The sequence below is a fragment of the Phoxinus phoxinus genome (assembly GCF_949152265.1).
Source record: "Phoxinus phoxinus genome assembly, chromosome: 17".
Classification (NCBI taxonomy): domain Eukaryota; kingdom Metazoa; phylum Chordata; class Actinopteri; order Cypriniformes; family Leuciscidae; genus Phoxinus; species Phoxinus phoxinus.
In genome coordinates, this window is record NC_136892.1 from 1,950,503 (window position 1) to 1,969,987 (window position 19,485).

The 19,485-nt window shown below is 40.4% G+C and overlaps 1 protein-coding gene across 2 annotated transcripts in view; it reads right to left on the bottom strand.

Moving 5' to 3' along the window:
* Positions 1–19,485, bottom strand: part of fstl4 (follistatin-like 4) — a 256,801-nt gene that overhangs the window by 216,108 nt on the left and 21,208 nt on the right. For both annotated transcript variants that reach the window (XM_079585040.1, XM_079585041.1), the window contains exon 3: positions 15,665–15,698. In XM_079585040.1, the coding sequence (XP_079441166.1) occupies positions 15,665–15,698 (34 nt within the window). The remainder of the gene's footprint in view (positions 1–15,664; positions 15,699–19,485) is intronic.

Sequence of the window (19,485 nt, forward strand, 5' to 3'; positions counted from 1 at the left end):
TCAATGTTGCTTTATTTTGATTCTAGTAATTATGGTTTTGAAATAATTGGATCTAGTGGTAATCTAGAGGTTTATAATTTAATTTATTGTTTATTTCAACATAACCTCCGTAGTCAATGTGTGACAGAGTTCCTCCAGTGTCATTAAGCCGTGTGAATTATTATTCTAGATAGATATTTAAAAAAAGTCGACATGAAGTGCCATGAAGCGGACCTGAAAGAGACACCTAGCTGAAGAACAAGACCGTTTACAGTAATTATAGAGCTGTTATTTTATACGTGGAAGAACAAAAAAGGAGAATTATGAATGAAGCTTTATTAATGACAGCAATTCAACAGCAGTTCATATTGATCATATCTGTCAAAAACACAATGAAAGCATAAAGGTATTTGGAAGTCGTGCAAGAACCAATAGCATTTGTCGTCAATGCCGTGAAACTGGTGGAATTGTGTTGTGGAGTCAAACTACCTTTTATGATATTGTTTTATTGTATTTCTTTATTATGAACTGTTGTAAAGATTCTTTAATATTTCTCTTTAAGTTCCATATACTAAATAACAGTTTGAAACAAGTAAACAATCATTTTTATGTGAACTATTTCTTTAAATAGTGTTCTGTCTATCCGATAAACAAAGATCAGGATGTACGTATGGATGGAATAGATAAGGGATTGGTCTTAAAGCAACCCACACATGCACTGTGCCGTCACACACTTCCAGCTGTAGGTAAAGTTAACCCAGAAACCACCACAAGTCTCGAAAACAAGCCCGGATACGCTATATCTGCTCACTCGATCCAATTAAGAGGAAAGAGAGAGAGCGTGTGTGTTGGTTCACCTGAGCCAGATTCACACTTGCTCATGAATAATTCATTATTTTAATACTAGCGACACTACAACAAAACAGCCCAAACCGTACTCCCGTCTCTGTTGTTATTTCTGTGCGACTGTCTGAACACACACTAGAGGTTTTTCACACACACACGACTCATGTGCTCCATCATTTTGAATTGTTGCACTATAAACATGAACTAGATATTTAATTGACACTTGTTTTGTTTTTAATGGAATATTGCAGTATTTACATTATGAAATGATTCTCTTCTCTGATGTTGTTTACTGGCACGAGGGCGGGGCTATAACCTGTCACTCACATTAGATCCACCAATAGCAAACCACAAGCATCCAATCAATTCCCAACGTTCAAAATCAAGCCCCGCCCACATTTGTTCTTGTTCTAGAAGCCGTTTCACTCGGGTGTACGTCACAATAGGGCACACAAGACTATCTCAACTTACATTTCATGCCAACTGATATTGTTGTCAAACGCTATAGTAAAGCTATTTACATTGAAGCTGCAACAATAAACCAACGCTGTCTGAAATCTCCCCGTACACAACAGCCACTTCAATAACCGCTTACTGAGAAATCACCATCTCACAAAACACATATTTCACCACAGAGAAACAAAACCCAGAAACTTTTTAAATAATGTGATTGAGTTTATAATTTTGTAATGAATATATTTTCATCTAGTGACGTATATATCAGTGATCTGATAAAATAAACGTATTAAAAATAGTTTTTGTACATTGAAAAAAAAGCTAAAATAAATATTAACAACAATAGAATAGAAATAATCTGAAATGAACAGTACATTTACTAAAACTGAAACAAATTAAAGCTAAATAGAAAAATAAAAAAACGACTTAAAATTAAATAAAACATTTAACAAAAACAAATAAAAGCAAATAAAAAATATTAATAAATCCTATAAAATTACATATAATAATAAAAACATTTTTAATAAATACTTCACACAAAATGACGGTATGTGCCTTTATACTGATTTAAGTGACACTGAAGACTGGAGTAATGATGCTGAAAATTCAGATTTGATCACAGAAATAATTTACACTCATTCACTATAGAAATCTGCCATTTTAAACTGTAATAATATTTCACTGTTTTACTGTATTTTGTACTGTTTTTGATCAAATAAATGCAGCCTTGGTGAGCAGAAGAGACTTCTTTCAAAAACATAAATCTTGCCAACCCCAAACTTTTGAACAGTAGCTTAATCCAAAACCATGCAACGTCACACACACACACACACACACACACACACACACACACACACTCTAGCACACACACACACACACACTCTAGCACACACACACACACACACACACACACACACACACACACACACAGAGAGACCCTTATAAAGTGCATTTCTGTTCATGTGTCAGACATTGTGTAGTGGTTTACAAAAAACACATTACCTAGTACTGATTCAATCCCATTATGCACCACAATAAGAAGTGTGTAACAATTAGAAAATACTCATAAGGCACTGTTAGGGTCTTGTCGATTGATGCCCTGAACGCAATGGCCAACTTCTTCTGCCTAATAAAATGCTGAATCTGAATATGTATAATGGTGCAGTCCTAAAGCAGCAAATGAAGATGCTGGTAATTGCCTGTCAAATGCAGAAATGAACAAAGTGACACAATGAAAGGCTGTTCTGTCGCGTGTGCATCTGGGCAATGCGCTCAGCTGCTCGATTTGCATATCTGTGAGGTGTTCGAAGACAGCCACCAAACACAAATATATGCTGCATGTCTTCAGGCAGATATAATGAGGCTCATGCCATATCGACATATAAGTAACAAGACAATAACTTTATTACATTATTCCACTGTCTATGTAGCGCATCTCTGACGTCTTGACTCGTCATTCCTAAAAACGGTAAGCATTGTTTGAGAAACTGAATTGTGCTTCAGATCAGACATTCCCAGCCTCAGCAACCATCACTCGTAATGTTCTCCTCCACTGTAGCTCTCAACTCTCATTTGCACTTCTGCATATTCAGATGTAACATCAGGATTGAAAGAAGTTAGAGTAAAGAAGTTAAACACAGAACCATCAAAATTCAAGAGATATTTAGAAAGCTAAACACTTAAGCTATGAACACAAGCCTGTTATTGTTGATGAATTAAAACCCTTTGTTAAATCTACCAAGTTCGCCAGTATTTTGCTGATGAGATTAACCCAGACCTAACCTAAACACAACTATTTGGCTTTGGGTTATTGCACTTCTCAGACAAAATCAGGGTAATCTCTTGCATACAGGTCTGGTGTGGCCAATTTAGCTGAAAAAATGGCCACTGTTGGTAGTTTAACTGAATCCTGTCTTGTCAATGTTACCTAAATATATTAATGAAAGTATGACAACTGGAAAATGAACCTTTTCGTCTTCATTGGGATTGGGATTGTTGAATCCTTAGGGAACCAGGTTACTGCGCCCACATCATGGATATTATAAATAAACTGGGCTTCAGTTGTACTGCCCAGATAATTGGCCCGTTCGCGCAAACTTATCACACTTTTGAAACATGCTGGTGAACACGTGCACAGCTCAGTGATTCAATACATTAATATACAAGCCCATCCTCTCAGGATACATGGAACCAGTGTTACAAGAACCCCAGGCACATTGAGGAGGGTAATCTGCTCCTGAGAGGTGGTGCTGGGGAGGGAGGAGGGTAATCTGCTCCTGAGAGGTGGTGCTGGGGAGAGAGGAGGGTAATCTGCTCCTGAGAGGTGGAGCTGGGGAGGGAGGAGGGTAATCTGCTCCTGAGAGGTGGAGCTGGGGAGGGAGGAGGGTAATCTGCTCCTGAGAGGTGGAGCTGGGGAGGGAGGAGGGTAATCTGCTCCTGAGAGGTGGAGCTGGGGAGGGAGGAGGGTAATCTGCACCTGAGAGGTGGAGCTGGGGAGGGAGGAGGGTAATCTGCTCCTGAGAGGTGGAGCTGGGGATGGAGGAGGGTAATCTGCTACTGAGAGTGGAGCTGGGGAGGGAGGAGGGTAATCTGCACCTGAGAGGTGGAGCTGGGGAGGGAGGAGGGTAATCTGCTACTGAGAGTGGAGCTGGGGAGGGAGGAGGGTAATCTGCTACTGAGAGTGGAGCTGGGGAGGGAGGAGGGTAATCTGCTACTGAGAGTGGAGCTGGGCAGGGAGGAGGGTAATCTGCTACTGAGAGGTGGAGCTGGGGAGGGAGGAGGGTAATCTGCTACTGAGAGTGGAGCTGGGGAGGGAGGAGGGTAATCTGCTCCTGAGAGTGGAGCTGGGGAGGGAGGAGGGTAATCTGCTACTGAGAGGTGGAGCTGGGGAGGGAGGAGGGTAATCTGCTACTGAGAGTGGAGCTGGGGAGGGAGGAGGGTAATCTGCTACTGAGAGTGGAGCTGGGGAGGGAGGAGGGTAATCTGCTACTGAGAGTGGAGCTGGGCAGGGAGGAGGGTAATCTGCTACTGAGAGGTGGAGCTGGGGAGGGAGGAGGGTAATCTGCTACTGAGAGGTGGAGCTGGGGAGGGAGGAGGGTAATCTGCTCCTGAGAGGTGGAGCTGGGGAAGGAGGAGGGTAATCTGCTCCTGAGAGGTGGAGCTGGGGAGGGAGGAGGGTAATCTGCACCTGAGAGGTGGAGCTGGGGAGGGAGGAGGGTAATCTGCACCTGAGAGGTGGAGCTGGGGAGGGAGGAGGGTAATCTGCACCTGAGAGGTGGAGCTGGGGAGGGAGGAGGGTAATCTGCACCTGAGAGGTGGAGCTGGGGAGGGAGGAGGGTAATCTGCACCTGAGAGTGGAGCTGGGGAGGGAGGAGGGTAATCTGCTCCTGAGAGGTGGAGCTGGGGAGGGAGGAGGGTAATCTGCACCTGAGAGGTGGAGCTGGGGAGGGAGGAGGGTAATCTGCACCTGAGAGTGGAGCTGGGGAGGGAGGAGGATAATCTGCTACTGAGAGGTGGAGCTGGGGAGGGAGGAGGGTAATCTGCTACTGAGAGGTGGAGTTGGGGAGGGAGGAGGATAATCTGCTCCTGAGAGGTGGAGCTGGGGAGGGAGGAGGGTAATCTGCACCTGAGAGTGGAGCTGGGGAGGGAGGAGGGTAATCTGCTACTGAGAGGTGGAGCTGGGGAGGGAGGAGGGTAATCTGCTCCTGAGAGGTGGAGCTGGGGAGGGAGGAGGGTAATCTGCTCCTGAGAGGTGGAGCTGGGGAGGGAGGAGGGTGATCTGCTCCTGAGAGGTGGAGCTGGGGAGGGAGGAGGGTAATCTGCTACTGAGAGGTGGAGCTGGGGAGGGAGGAGGGTAATCTTCTCCTGAGAGGTGGAGCTGGGGAGGGAGGAGGGTAATCTGCTCCTGAGAGGTGGAGCTGGGGAGGGAGGAGGGTAATCTTCTCCTGAGAGGTGGAGCTGGGGAGGGAGGAGGGTAATCTGCTCCTGAGAGGTGGAGCTGGGGAGGGAGGAGGGTAATCTTCTCCTGAGAGGTGGAGCTGGGGAGGGAGGAGGGTAATCCTCGTTCGAGGGGAGGGGCTTACCGATAGGTCAATTCTCTCATGTGCTCAATATCCACTCACAAACTAAGCACAAGCTCCACTCTTCACCACAGTAGTAACCAAAAACATTGACATTTCAGGCATTAATGAATGAATGAAGAAATAGGTACATAAAAAAACAACATTTTAATGAACTACTTATACCTAAAAGATAGGAATGGCTTGAGTTGCTGCATTTGCTGGAATAATTTACAATTGCATAGACAAATTGGTGTCTATTGGTGAATTTAAAGGCATCATAAAGACAGTGGTAATGAAGGCTTGTGATTGTTTCTGTTGAGAGGATACTACGTTCTAATATTTTTTTTTTATTTTTTTTTGTATTTGTTGTATTTTAAAATGTCTTACTGTATGGCTCCTACCTTGGCCAGGTCTCTCTTGTAAAAGAGATTTTAATCTCAATGAAACTTCCTGGTAAAATAAAGGTAAAAACAAAATTGGTATTGATAACATGTCAGACATGCGCAGGCGCGGTGTTCACTGAGTCATGTAACCCGACGTGACAGTCTGTGAATAATATTTCCACTGCCCCAGAGATATGCAAATACAGTGTGTCCTCTGCAGGGTGACAAAGGACTTTCACAGCCACGACTTATGATCCCATAGCTCTCAGAAAAAGATTTGCAGCTTATAAAACAGGCATCAGTTAAGATAATCGACTGCACGTCGTGTATTAAAGGGCCGAGCACTGATTTCCTCTGTATCACTTCTTCTGGGAGGGTAAAACTCACAGCATGGCAAGTCTCCGGTCACGGTCTCCAACACCAGAGCCACCAATAGCTCACATAACCGGCCCATTAAATACCAGATGTTTTTAAATACTGCACCAGATTGCCATCAAAAAGTTATTTATTTTGCAAGATCACTCATCAGAAACGGTACCGGCACTGTTTGTGTGTAATGCATTAATTCACTGAAGTGACACAGCATCTTTCTCTTATCAAATCATACTAAGCAGTTTCCTGAAATCATCCAGCGGTCAAATTACATACAAATTAAATCCTGTTTGCGCAGCTACATGTTTTATTGTCTTCATAAGTTGAACAAACAAATGACTGCAGGGCTCATATCTGTGTTCATATCTGTGTTCATATCTGTGTTCATATCTGTGTTCATATCTGTGTTCATATCTGTGTTCATATCTGTCTCATATCTGTCTCATATCTGTGTTCATATCTGGCTCATATCTGTGTTCATATCTGGCTCATATCTGTGTTCATATCTGTCTCATATCTGTGTTCATATCTGTCTCATATCTGTGTTCATATCTGTGTTCATATCTGTCTCATATCTGTGTTCATATCTGTGTTCATATCTGTGTTCATATCTGTGTTCATATCTGTGTTCATATCTGTGTTCATATCTGTCTCATATCTGTCTCATATCTGTGTTCATATCTGTCTCATATCTGTCTCATATCTGTGTTCATATCTGTGTTCATATCTGTGTTCATATCTGTGTTCATATCTGTGTTCATATCTGTCTCATATCTGTCTCATATCTGTCTCATATCTGTCTCATATCTGTGTTCATATCTGTCTCATATCTGTCTCATATCTGTCTCATATCTGTGTTCATATCTGTCTCATATCTGTCTCATATCTGTCTCATATCTGTCTCATATCTGTGTTCATATCTGTCTCATATCTGTCTCATATCTGTGTTCATATCTGTGTTCATATCTGTGTTCATATCTGGCTCACATCTGTGTTCATATCTGGCTCATATCTGTGTTCATATCTGGCTCATATCTGTGTTCATATATGTGTTCATATCTGGCTCATATCTGTCTCATATCTGTGTTCATATCTGTCTCATATCTGTCTCATATCTGTCTCATATCTGTGTTCATATCTGTCTCATATCTGTCTCATATCTGTCTCATATCTGTCTCATATCTGTGTTCATATCTGTCTCATATCTGTCTCATATCTGTGTTCATATCTGTGTTCATATCTGTGTTCATATCTGTGTTCATATCTGGCTCACATCTGTGTTCATATCTGGCTCATATCTGTGTTCATATCTGGCTCATATCTGTGTTCATATATGTGTTCATATCTGGCTCATATCTGTGTTCATATCTGTGTTCATATCTGTCTTCATATCTGTGTTCATATCTGCTCATATCTGTGTTCATATCTGCTCATATATGTGTTCATATCTGGCTCATATCTGTGTTCATATCTGTGTTCATATCTGCTCATATCTGTGTTCATATCTGGCTCATATCTGTGTTCATATCTGTGTTCATATCTGGCTCATATCTGTGTTCATATCTGGCTCATATCTGTGTTCATATCTGGCTCATATCTGTGTTCATATCTGTGTTCATATCTGCTCATATCTGTGTTCATATCTGCTCATATCTGGCTCATATCTGTGTTCATATCTGCTCATATCTGGCTCATATCTGTGTTCATATCTGCTCATATCTGGCTCATATCTGTGTTCATATCTGGCTCATATATGTGTTCATATCTGTGTTCATATCTGCTCATATCTGGCTCATATCTGTGTTCATATCTGGCTCATATATGTGTTCATATCTGTGTTCATATCTGGCTCATATCTGTGTTCATATCTGGCTCATATATGTGTTCATATCTGTGTTCATATCTGTGTTCATATCTGTGTTCATATCTGGCTCATATCTGTGTTCATATCTGTGTTCATATCTGTGTTCATATCTGTGTTCATATCTGTGTTCATATCTGTGTTCATATCTGGCTCATATCTGTGTTCATATCTGTGTTCATATCTGTGTTCATATCTGGCTCATATCTGTGTTCATATCTGTGTTCATATCTGTGTTCATATCTGTGTTCATATCTGTGTTCATATCTGGCTCATATATGTGTTCATATCTGTGTTCATATCTGTGTTCATATCTGTGTTCATATCTGTGTTCATATCTGTGTTCATATCTGTGTTCATATCTGCTCATATCTGTGTTCATATCTGTGTTCATATCTGTGTTCATATCTGGCTCATATATGTGTTCATATCTGTGTTCATATCTGGCTCATATCTGTGTTCATATCTGCTCATATCTGTGTTCATATCTGCTCATATCTGTGTTCATATCTGGCTCATATATGTGTTCATATCTGTGTTCATATCTGGCTCATATCTGTGTTCATATCTGTGTTCATATATGTGTTTATATCTGTGTTCATATCTGTGTTCATATATGTGTTCATATCTGGCTCATATCTGTGTTCATATCTGCTCATATATGTGTTTATATCTGTGTTCATATATGTGTTCATATCTGTGTTCATATCTGTGTTCATATCTGTGTTCATATCTGTGTTCATATATGTGTTCATATCTGTGTTCATATCTGTGTTCATATATGTGTTCATATCTGTGTTCATATCTGTGTTCATATCTGTGTTCAGAGCATATCGACGGTCTTGTTTGAATGCTCTCCTAAACACAATCTGTTGTCTTGAGAAATATTCGGTGCTCTTAAAGTGACATCTAAAAATACGACGTGAGAAATGACTCCTCAATCTGGTTAGTCAGCTTGTATTTTCCTCTCCTCGCAGTGTTAACTCATGTATGTGCTGACTGAGACTGCTGTGCACACACACACACTCACCGTGTGTTTCTCACACTGAACGGTCATTTACAAAAACTGCTCTGAGAGTTCATTTAAGACTTCCGATCTTCAGATAAGAACTGCCGGTCATCACTCTCAATCAAAACTGATCCAAAGAACTGTGTGTAATACTGTGAGAGTCGGATTACTCAAGAGTTGTTAATTCTACTAGTTCTTTTGTAATAAAAGCCATTGGAAATGCATTCAATTAACAATATTGTTCATGCACAGATATTAGCTGAGACCCAGGAAAAAAAAGTTGTAAATTTAGTATTTTTTCATGTCACCATTGTTTAAACTTTAAAGCATAAGAAACAAATGGTAAAAAAAAAACATGTTTGCAAAACGATATTTTGTTCATATGTTATGTGATGTCCTCTGTAGTGACACCAGGACTCACATACTAAAAACCCATGAAATGACATGTATAGAAAAAAAAAGAGATTTTTTTTTCATTCAGCAATCAATTTTTAGGTTTCAGTTTTTTTTTTTTTTACCAAACTTTGTATAAAGATGATTCTCAACTATGTTGTGAAAGATATAATCAAATTAATTGATACACCATTTTACTTTATGCAATATTTGAGTAAAATGGCCATTAATTGGTTTTCCCATTCAATACAATGCCTCTATACACTGTCTCTAATCTGCATATTGATGTGTTCTTGCAGCAACATGTAATGAAACAATAAGTGTAATAATTGGAGTAATAATTGGCAACATTTTAATAATAATATTTCATATTTCATATCATTTTGATGTATAGTTTCTTTCCCTATTCCCGTGTTGTGTCACCGAGAACTCCATATAAACCTGATGTAAGTCCTGGTGTCTCTATGTGTTCATGTATGAAATCAATGCAATGTTTTACAACAGAAAGTCATATTTTGATTAGAAACCCCATAATGTTTTCCAGAGATGTTGACTTATAAAATACAATTTGAAAAGTAGTCAGATTTAAATTATAATGACAAAATACTAGTACCGGTATATTTCCATAAGAGTGGTATATATATATATATAATTAATAATTTTTAAGTTGCAAACATTATTTTGATGAGATATGTTGGCAGCACTTTATTTTTCAGTCCTGTTCGGCATACACATATTATGTTCTTATTACAATAACTGAGTAATAACTTGGTACTAACCCTGATACCACTTAACCTAAGCTTAACGCATGTAGTTACCTTATATTTCCAGTACTTTCTTAGGTAAATGCGCTGTAAGTACACGTATAAAATAAAGTGCAACGGTTGTGTTAAAAAAATAATGTCGATCGACTTAAAGGTGCAGTCAGCGATTTCTGAGAAACACTGTTGATATATGAAATCAGCCCAAAAACACACACACACACACACACACACACACACACACACACACACACACACACACACACACACACACACACACACACACACACACACTCCCTTTATTACACTCCACAATGCAAGAATGGATGCATGTCTCTTTATCAAAGCCGAAGCAAAATAATGATCTGTGAAAAATAATGCGAACGAACAAAAACAAAACAATCGTCTGCAAGCAGAATTACGCAATATGCTCACAGTATGTTGACGTGTGTGTGGTTACCACTGTGCTGAAGGCTGTATGTTGCTCTATAAGCAATGTGTTTGTGTTTATGATACAGATTGCATATGTTCATCTAACATACCATCATTTTAATTGAAGATCAATGCAAACCGTTGTGTTTTTATTGATCCGAAACATCTGCTTTCAGAGTGTAAACACAACGTACTAAGACTCCTGAATGGTTAAATGCATTAAGATTCTCATCCCTGCGCACAAGCTCAGCTTCGGCCATAATTCAACATTATGATGTGTTTCTGATGGCCTGCTGATTTTGGTTTCTGAATTTTATGGACTGCGAGCCGTGAAAACTTTATTGGACCTAGGAATAATATAATTACACACCTCTGGAGAGTTATTCTCCAGTAATCTGACAGTGACGTATGACTGATACCGCACAGTAATATCTGTGTGTCGCTCTGAATGTGCAAGAGGTTCAGCGGCTGTTTCTGAAATAAAGCTGAAGAGATAATACTGTTAACTCAAATTAAAAACCCTTCATTTAACGTTGATGTACTAATATAACTAAAACTAATAGATGCAAATTAACCCCGTATTCTCTGGATTTTGGTGGATTTCCGCCTGGTTTTGGCCTTACCAAATTGAAAAGCTTCCCATACCCACATACTGTGCAATAAATGCAATATTTTAGTGTCATTTTACAGAAAACCCTTTCAAAGCATTAATTACATTACAATTACAATTACATTTCCAATTCATATTCAATTACAATTACTTATCATAGACGATTCACAAATAATCACAATCATTTAGAAAACATTATGCGATAAAATGTTAAACCTGAGCCTGTACTCCGTCGATTCTAGAACCCAACAACACAACAAGATGACATTTAATAATAATAATAATATTATGTAGTCGAATCTGTGCTGGTTTGTATTGGCCGCCTCCAGTTTTGCCTCCAGCTCGCCGTGACGTAAGTGTGACGTTGGCGCAAAAGGGGTCTATAGAGACGCATTTCCTGAGATCGGGTTGTGTATATAGATCACAAGTGCCCAAAACTTGCATCTTTTTCACATCGGTGGAGAATTGAAAGGCTTGAGTTGCTATGTGACTGAAACCCTTTGACGACTGATTTAACTGCGGTGTGTGTGTGCTTTATAATGCTGATGGCAGCTGGTCTACATCAGGACGTGTTACGGAGGCGCTTCGTCACGAGTTATGTTGTAATGTGGATGTGACCGAAGTGATTGCTTTATTAGTTCAGGGCTGGGGACTGAGACTAACAAAACCATCCGATCCGAAAGCTTCAATCCATTACAGACAAGCGTGACCCGGAGAGCCAGTGCGGCGCCTTATCGAATTCCCTTCCAATTAGTGTAGAAACGAAGCAACTCGATGGGCTTCGCTGGTGATATCATGTAATCCGCGGCAGCAACACACACCTCTGCTTGTGATTTCGGGCTAATGAATGCTGGCGGTTCAGTGGCGGATCTGATTCGGCATTGTTTCTCGCAAGCCTTCTCACGTCTTTCTTCTTGAGTGACCTTTTCGGCAGGCTGCCTGCGGCACGTTATTTATTTATGATTTGTGTGGAAGGCAAAAGGCTGTCAGCCCGCCCTGTTATCGTTCGGTCATCCACTCAAGTGTCTGGGTGGCTGGCGTTCAGAAACTGGGGCAGTCTGATTAATGTCAGCGTCTCCGAACCGAACGCACAGACATCACAACAAAGAGGACTCTCTGGAAGAGAGGGAAACTGAGATAACACGCGCGTGAGGAGAAAAATCAAACATGCCATTGCATGTTTTGTTAAGTTTAGTCCGAAGCCAGGGAATAATTAGTCCCGGCGGGGAAATCAGCATCTCATTTGCATATTTCTGACACTCTGGAGAGGCTGTCAAACACAAAGGATGGGAAACTTATTCTCCGAATGATTTGTGTTAAAGGGATAGTTCACTTTGAAATTAAATGTTGGTATGTTTTATCTTACCTGAAGTGCATCCAAGATGTAGGTGTCTTTGTCTCCGCAGTAGTTTCAATTTTGATATTTTTAGGTCAAACCGTTCTTGTCTGTCAGTCATATAATGCAGGTCTATAGGCACTGTCTCCAAAAGCATGCAGAGAAAAGTCCAAATTACACAATTCCCCATCGTAAGTGCACATTGATGGCCTAAGACACGAAACAAGCGGTTTGTGTGAGAAAACGAACAGTATTTATATCGTTTTTATCTCTTTTACACAACCACGTCCATCTGATCTGTTTATACTGGATTTCTTCCCCGGAAACTAATCTAACCGCCTTCGATTGGACGTTGCATTTTTAAACTCAGCAGAAACGCGTGTGATTGGCTGTACGGCTCAACGTGTGCCTTTGATTGACCTGAACAATGAAGCGAGTCGTGTGTCAAGATAGAAGGCTTACAAATTGGGAATAAGTGAAACCTCAACACTCCCGGATGAGTTCGCGCGAGCTTAGGCCATCAATGTGCACTTACGATGGGGAATTGTGTAATGTGGACTTTTCTCTGCATGCTTTTGGAGACAGTGCCTATAGACCTGCATTATATGACTGACAGACAAGAACGGTTTGACCTAAAAATATAAAAACTGAAACTACTGCGGAGACAAAGACACCGACATCTTGGATGCACTTCAGGTAAGATAAAACATACCAAAAATGTAATTTTAAGTGAACTATCCCTTTAAGCTTTTGATCTGCCATACATTTTACAAGGTGTAAACCCATAAAAGTGAGAGTTTCCGTTGCAAGTGCAGCTCAAATCCGAATCAACACACTACCAGATTAATAGCAGCTCCTTTAATATCGCCTTCCTACAAACTAGACACTACAGGGATCATTTAGTCTGGCATTATTTACTCGCTCATTTACTCACAAACTGTATAATGTGTCATGTTAATGTTGAAGTTCGAGACTGGGTTTGATTAATGCCCGCATAATAACACCATCGTCATAAAACCTGCATAAAAAATGAGTAATAAATGTTTAAATGTATATTTAATGCAACATTAGAGTGTTTTTTGAGCCACTAAGTATCTTTTTATGAAATTGCATTGTCTTTGAAATAAGGTTAAAGTGTACTTATGAATGTACTGGCAAGCATTTATGGTAAACTCAAATATAGTTCAATTGCATTTCCATTCGAATTTACATGTCATGTATTTAAATATTTGTAATGACTTTGCAATTTAGTAATTTATTTCAAGTACTTTACATGTGCTTTAGTAGTCAACACATCAAATTAAAAGCATTTCTTTAAAGCATGATGAAAAGATTAATAAAACAAAAAATGATCAAACAAAATTATTAAAAAATACAAAAAATGACATTACAAAGTGTACTTTTTAAAAGTGTACTTAAGTGGGTTAAGAAATATAGTCATGAAAGTGTATACGCAAGTGTATCTGCAAGTAAAGTCTAAAACATATATGATAAAGATTTAAAGTATACACTAAGTGCACATTCAATAAAAGTTGTACAAGGGTGGTAACATGTTAGACATATTCGTTTGCTAGCTATCGTATCTCTCAGACAATCACTTCATTCTCTTAAAACGGCCACAATGATGTGCAAAGGTTATTTCTGATTTGGCAATGTCAAAGCGTGCTCTACAATCAATACAGAACACAAATCATTACTGCTGTACAACACACAACCAGACACACAACCAGAGACACACAACAACCAGAGACATACAACTGCACACAACCAGAGACACACAACAACCAGAGACACACAACTGCACACAACCAGAGACACACAACTGCACACAACCAGAGACACACAACAACCAGAGACACACAACTGCACACAACCAGAGACACACAACTGCACACAACCAGAGACACACAACAACCAGAGACACACAACTGCACACAACCAGAGACACACCACCAGAGACACACAACTGCACACAACCAGAGACACACAACTGCACACAACCAGAGACACACAACAACCAGAGATACACAACTGCACACAACAAGAGACACACAACTGCACACAACGAGAGACACACAACTGCACACAACGAGAGACACACAACCAGAGACACACAACAGCACACAACCAGAGACACACAACTGCACACAACCAGAGACACACAACTGCACACAACCAGAGACACACAACTGCACACAACCAGAGACACACAACTGCACACAACCAGAGACACACAACTGCACACAACCAGAGACACACAACAGCACACAACCAGACACACACAACAGCACACAACCAGACACACACAACAGCACACAACCAGAGACACACAACTGCACACAACCAGAGACACACAACTGCACACAACCAGAGACACACAACAGCACACAACCAGAGACACACAACAGCCAGTCTAATGCCTACATTCAACACACAGTAAACCCTCGTAAGTTGGCAAAAACAAACAAACCAAAAAAACACACTTTTATGAGTTAATCTAACTAACAAAGAGACTTGCATACACGGTTAACCAACATGCAGTATATAACTATAAGCTTTAAGGTATAATTTTAATCTCAAAGTTCCTCAGCCCATCCTAACCACGGCTCTACTCTTCACCACAAGGGTAGCCCATGTAAAACTGAAACACAACAGAAACCCTATAAATCTCAACATGATAAAAGATCAACACATCTGTCCCTATGTACATCCTTAAAACCCAAAGTATGCTTTGGTTTTCCCAACAGACAATGCCACAAAACACCAGCAGCCGAAGTTGAATTCAGCTAAAACACCCCAAACTCTTGGGAAAAGCGTTCAGTGGGATTCTAGATCATAGAGTTCTTAGCTCACTTTTAAAGAACCCTTTATGCCAAAAAGGTTCTAGAAAAGTTAAAGTGTGTATAAGTATAAAGTCTTTAAAAGTATGTTTATGCGCTGTTTAATACATAAAAATGTACATTTTTATAAATGTACATTTTAAATGATTGAATTAAAACTAAATCCATAAATCGCATGATGGGAACCCGTAAACGGTCCTATATAAGCACCTCTTCAAGAGTGTAAGCTAATGCACACACTCAATGCACACAGCAGTTAGCAGTTCTGCTGATGGTTTACAAACAGCGGTTCAAGGAACATCAAAAATATGAAGTTTGGACTTACTTGGCTTGACTTTATTTTCAACTCCTCCATATTGCTGCAAAAGAAAACGGAGACAAATTAATATGCAATCCATAACTATGGGCTTTATTCCCAAAAAGAGCTAGTGAAACAAAAAATGTAAAACAGAAATAGTAAAACAGAAAATGTAAACTGGACATATATTTGTATTGTAAACCAGATAGACAGAAAAGTTAAGATATGTGGACTAAATCAGCAGAAAGAAGTCTGTAAGTTTACCAGAAGATCCAGTTATGACATTTTGATTACAAATAAAAGGTTAAAAACATTTCACAATAAGATAAATAACATGCATTTAGAAAATTGTCATTTTATTCTTACTTTAAAGGACATCATTCTGCATCTAAGATGTGCATTTTGTGCAACAAAACATCCAATCCATCCAATTAGCAACTGAGTGATTTTTTTCTTTTTTCAATAATCCTATTTACTCTGATGTACATAACAATATACGAAAAGAAAGATCTGTCGTTAGTCATATGCTATTTTAAGGGCGCGTGCTTGGCCATTATGTAGCGTGTGAACAACACACACACTTTGATTCTCTCATCTAAACAGACGCAGCAGTTTTAATTTTTGTAAATCATACATTATTACAAGGAAAAATATTAACACACGAGGGAAATCATTGTTGTGTCCGTGAAGATGTGAAAAAATAGGCATAAATCTAGATTACACATTTACCCAAATTATTATATGCCTGTTTAACCGAAGCTAAGTGTGTGTTTCTCCATCATCCTCATACAATGTCACTTCTCTGTGTTTTACGGCCCTGACGAGAACGTCGGTCTCCTCGGCTGTGAACCGCTCCTGGCGTGCGCCGGCAAACCCGCCGTTATAATAGCAATCCGCCGTTATAATAGCGATCCGCCGTTATAATAGCAATCCGCCGTTATAATAGCAATCCGCCGTTATAATAGCAATCCGCCGTTATAATAGCAATCCACCGTTATAATAGCAATCCGCCGTTATAATAGCGATCCGCCGTTATAATAGCAATCCGCCGTTATAATAGCGATCCGCCGTTATAATAGCGATCCGCCGTTATAATAGCAATCCGCCGTTATAATAGCAATCCGCCGTTATAATAGCGATCCGCCGTTATAATAGCAATCCGCCGTTATAATAGCGATCCGCCGTTATAATAGCAATCCGCCGTTATAATAGCAATCCGCCGTTATAATAGCAATCCGCCGTTATAATAGCAATCCGCCGTTATAATAGCAATCCACCGTTATAATAGCAATCCGCCGTTATAATAGCGATCCGCCGTTATAATAGCAATCCGCCGTTATAATAGCGATCCGCCGTTATAATAGCGATCCGCCGTTATAATAGCAATCCACCGTTATAATAGCAATCCGCCGTTATAATAGCGATCCGCCGTTATAATAGCAATCCGCCGTTATAATAGCAATCCGCCGTTATAATAGCGATCCGCCGTTATAATAGCAATCCGCCGTTATAATAGCAATCCGCCGTTATAATAGCAATCCGCCGTTATAATAGCAATCCGCCGTTATCATAGCAATCCGCCGTTATAATAGCAATCCGCCGTTATCATAGCAATCCGCCGTTATAATAGCAATCCGCCGTTATAATAGCGATCCACCGTTATCATAGCGATCCGCCGTTATAATAGCAATCCGCCGTTATAATAGCGATCCGCCGTGGAACAAGCGCGCCGGCTCTTAAAGGGAATGTGAGAGGACGCTCTGATTGGTTTATTTCACGTTACGCCCAAACCACACCTATGAATAATGAAGCGACTTCAGACCAACACATTTTAGATTTGCGTCGGGCGCTAGAGTCATTTATCCCGCCGGTATAATAGCAACAGCGCCGGGATCCGCCCACAGAGTTACTAGCGTTTCGCGTTTGATACTTGCGTTTCAGAGCGTTACAATAGGGCACATTGTGTATTGTATCAGTCCAACATGACAGGCCAAGACTGTCGCAATTCTCTAACCTGGAAAGGATCCATGATCCCCAAAGAGCTACAGACCAATGTCCCTCCTCTGCATCACCAACAAGCTCTACGAGAGGCTATTACTCCAACGCCTGATGCCACTTATAGACTCTAAGCTTACTAAAGATAAGCTTGGCCGCTCCTGTACTGGGCAGCTACTGAACCTCACCCAACACATAGAGGACGGTTTTGAGTCCAAACTCATCACCGGAGCAGCTTTCCTAGACCTCACTGCTGCCTACGATACTGTCCAGCACCGCACCATGATTAGGAAACTTTTGGACCTCGACCTCTGTCAAATCATCAAAAGCCTCCTCAACAACAGGTGCTTCTTTGTACAACTAAATGACAAGAAGAGCAAATGGAAAGCCCAAAAAAAATGGCGTACCACAAGGCAGCGTACTGGCCCTTCTCCTCTTCAACATTTACACTAATGACCAACCACTTCACCCACAATGCCGCCGTTTTATCTATGCGGATGATCTCTGCATCACCACCCAACAGGAGAACTTCCAGAAGATTGAGCCTCTCCTGGAAAGTGCCCTCCAAGAAATGACAACCTACTACAATAACAACCACCTGAAACCCATCAAAAACCCAACTATGCAGCTTCCATCTTAAAAATCGAGATGCGAAAAAAGAACTGAGCATCTCATGGGATGATGGATACAAACTCTCCAACCACCCTCACCCCGTGTACCTGGGAGTCACACTCGACAGGACACTCTCTTTCAAAACTCACCTCCAGAACACCAAAGCCAAGACCAACACTCGTAATAACATCCTGCGCAAACTGGTCAACTCAAAATGGGGCGCCGATCCACCAACCATCCATGCAACTGCCCTAGCCCTGTGCTTTAGAGGTCTTCACGGGTCCACTTGGATCCGAAAACCCGAGGTCCGACCCGAGACCCGAGCTGGTTCGGGTCCAAAACTCAGACAAGTGTCTCGGACACGGGTCGGGTTCGGTATTAGTGGCTTCGGGTCTCGGGTAATTTAAAATAAATATGCCTTTTCCAAATGGACCCGAGAAGACCCGAATTGTGCTTTTGTAAAATAAAATAAAACAAACAGGGCGCGCTTTCATGGTCTCCGTGGCGTGAACTGGAGCGAGTCGAACTGAAACACAGTGTATAGCCTCACAGTCACAGACATGATGAATATTTCTATATAAAGCTCGAAATGTCAAATTTAAAAAAAAATTAGAATCGAAAGCATATACAGGTTTATTAATAAAGAAGTGTTTTCTGTGTCGGCTGCAAAGATGAAGTTGATGAAGTTGACGATGCTGATTCGCGATCTTCACAGTAGGCTAGTGAACACGGCAGACACGGCAGAGAGAAATGCACATTTCATACTGATTAGTTTTCTTTCGTTTTGAATTGTTCTGTTTAAAAGTATGATTTAAAGCGTTCTGTAGATAATAGATATATTTCTCAGGTCTGTGAGGCAAGTAGACTATGCAGAGTTTCGGTTCATTTATGAGACGAGCTCCGGCGCCCGTGTCGTCGTGATTTCTATTATCTGCTTTACTTAGTATTTATTAAATCCAGGCAATTGGTTGATGAAACATTGATTAAAATTAAGATACAATAAATACAAAACGAAATTCACTTTAAAGAAAGGCTTTGTGCTTTGAGGTCTCTGTGAAAGTTTTAAAGCAGTCTTTTAGTGCCGATTTCAGAGTGGTCGCGTCCGTAACCGAGAACTGTCATGTCCTTACATTGTTTTTTCCCCATAAATGCAAACACGAAAAATAAAATTAAATGAATAGTTTATGTTCTGTGGAGAGCATAGCTTGGAGAGCTTATATTAGTAAGCTACAGGACATTGT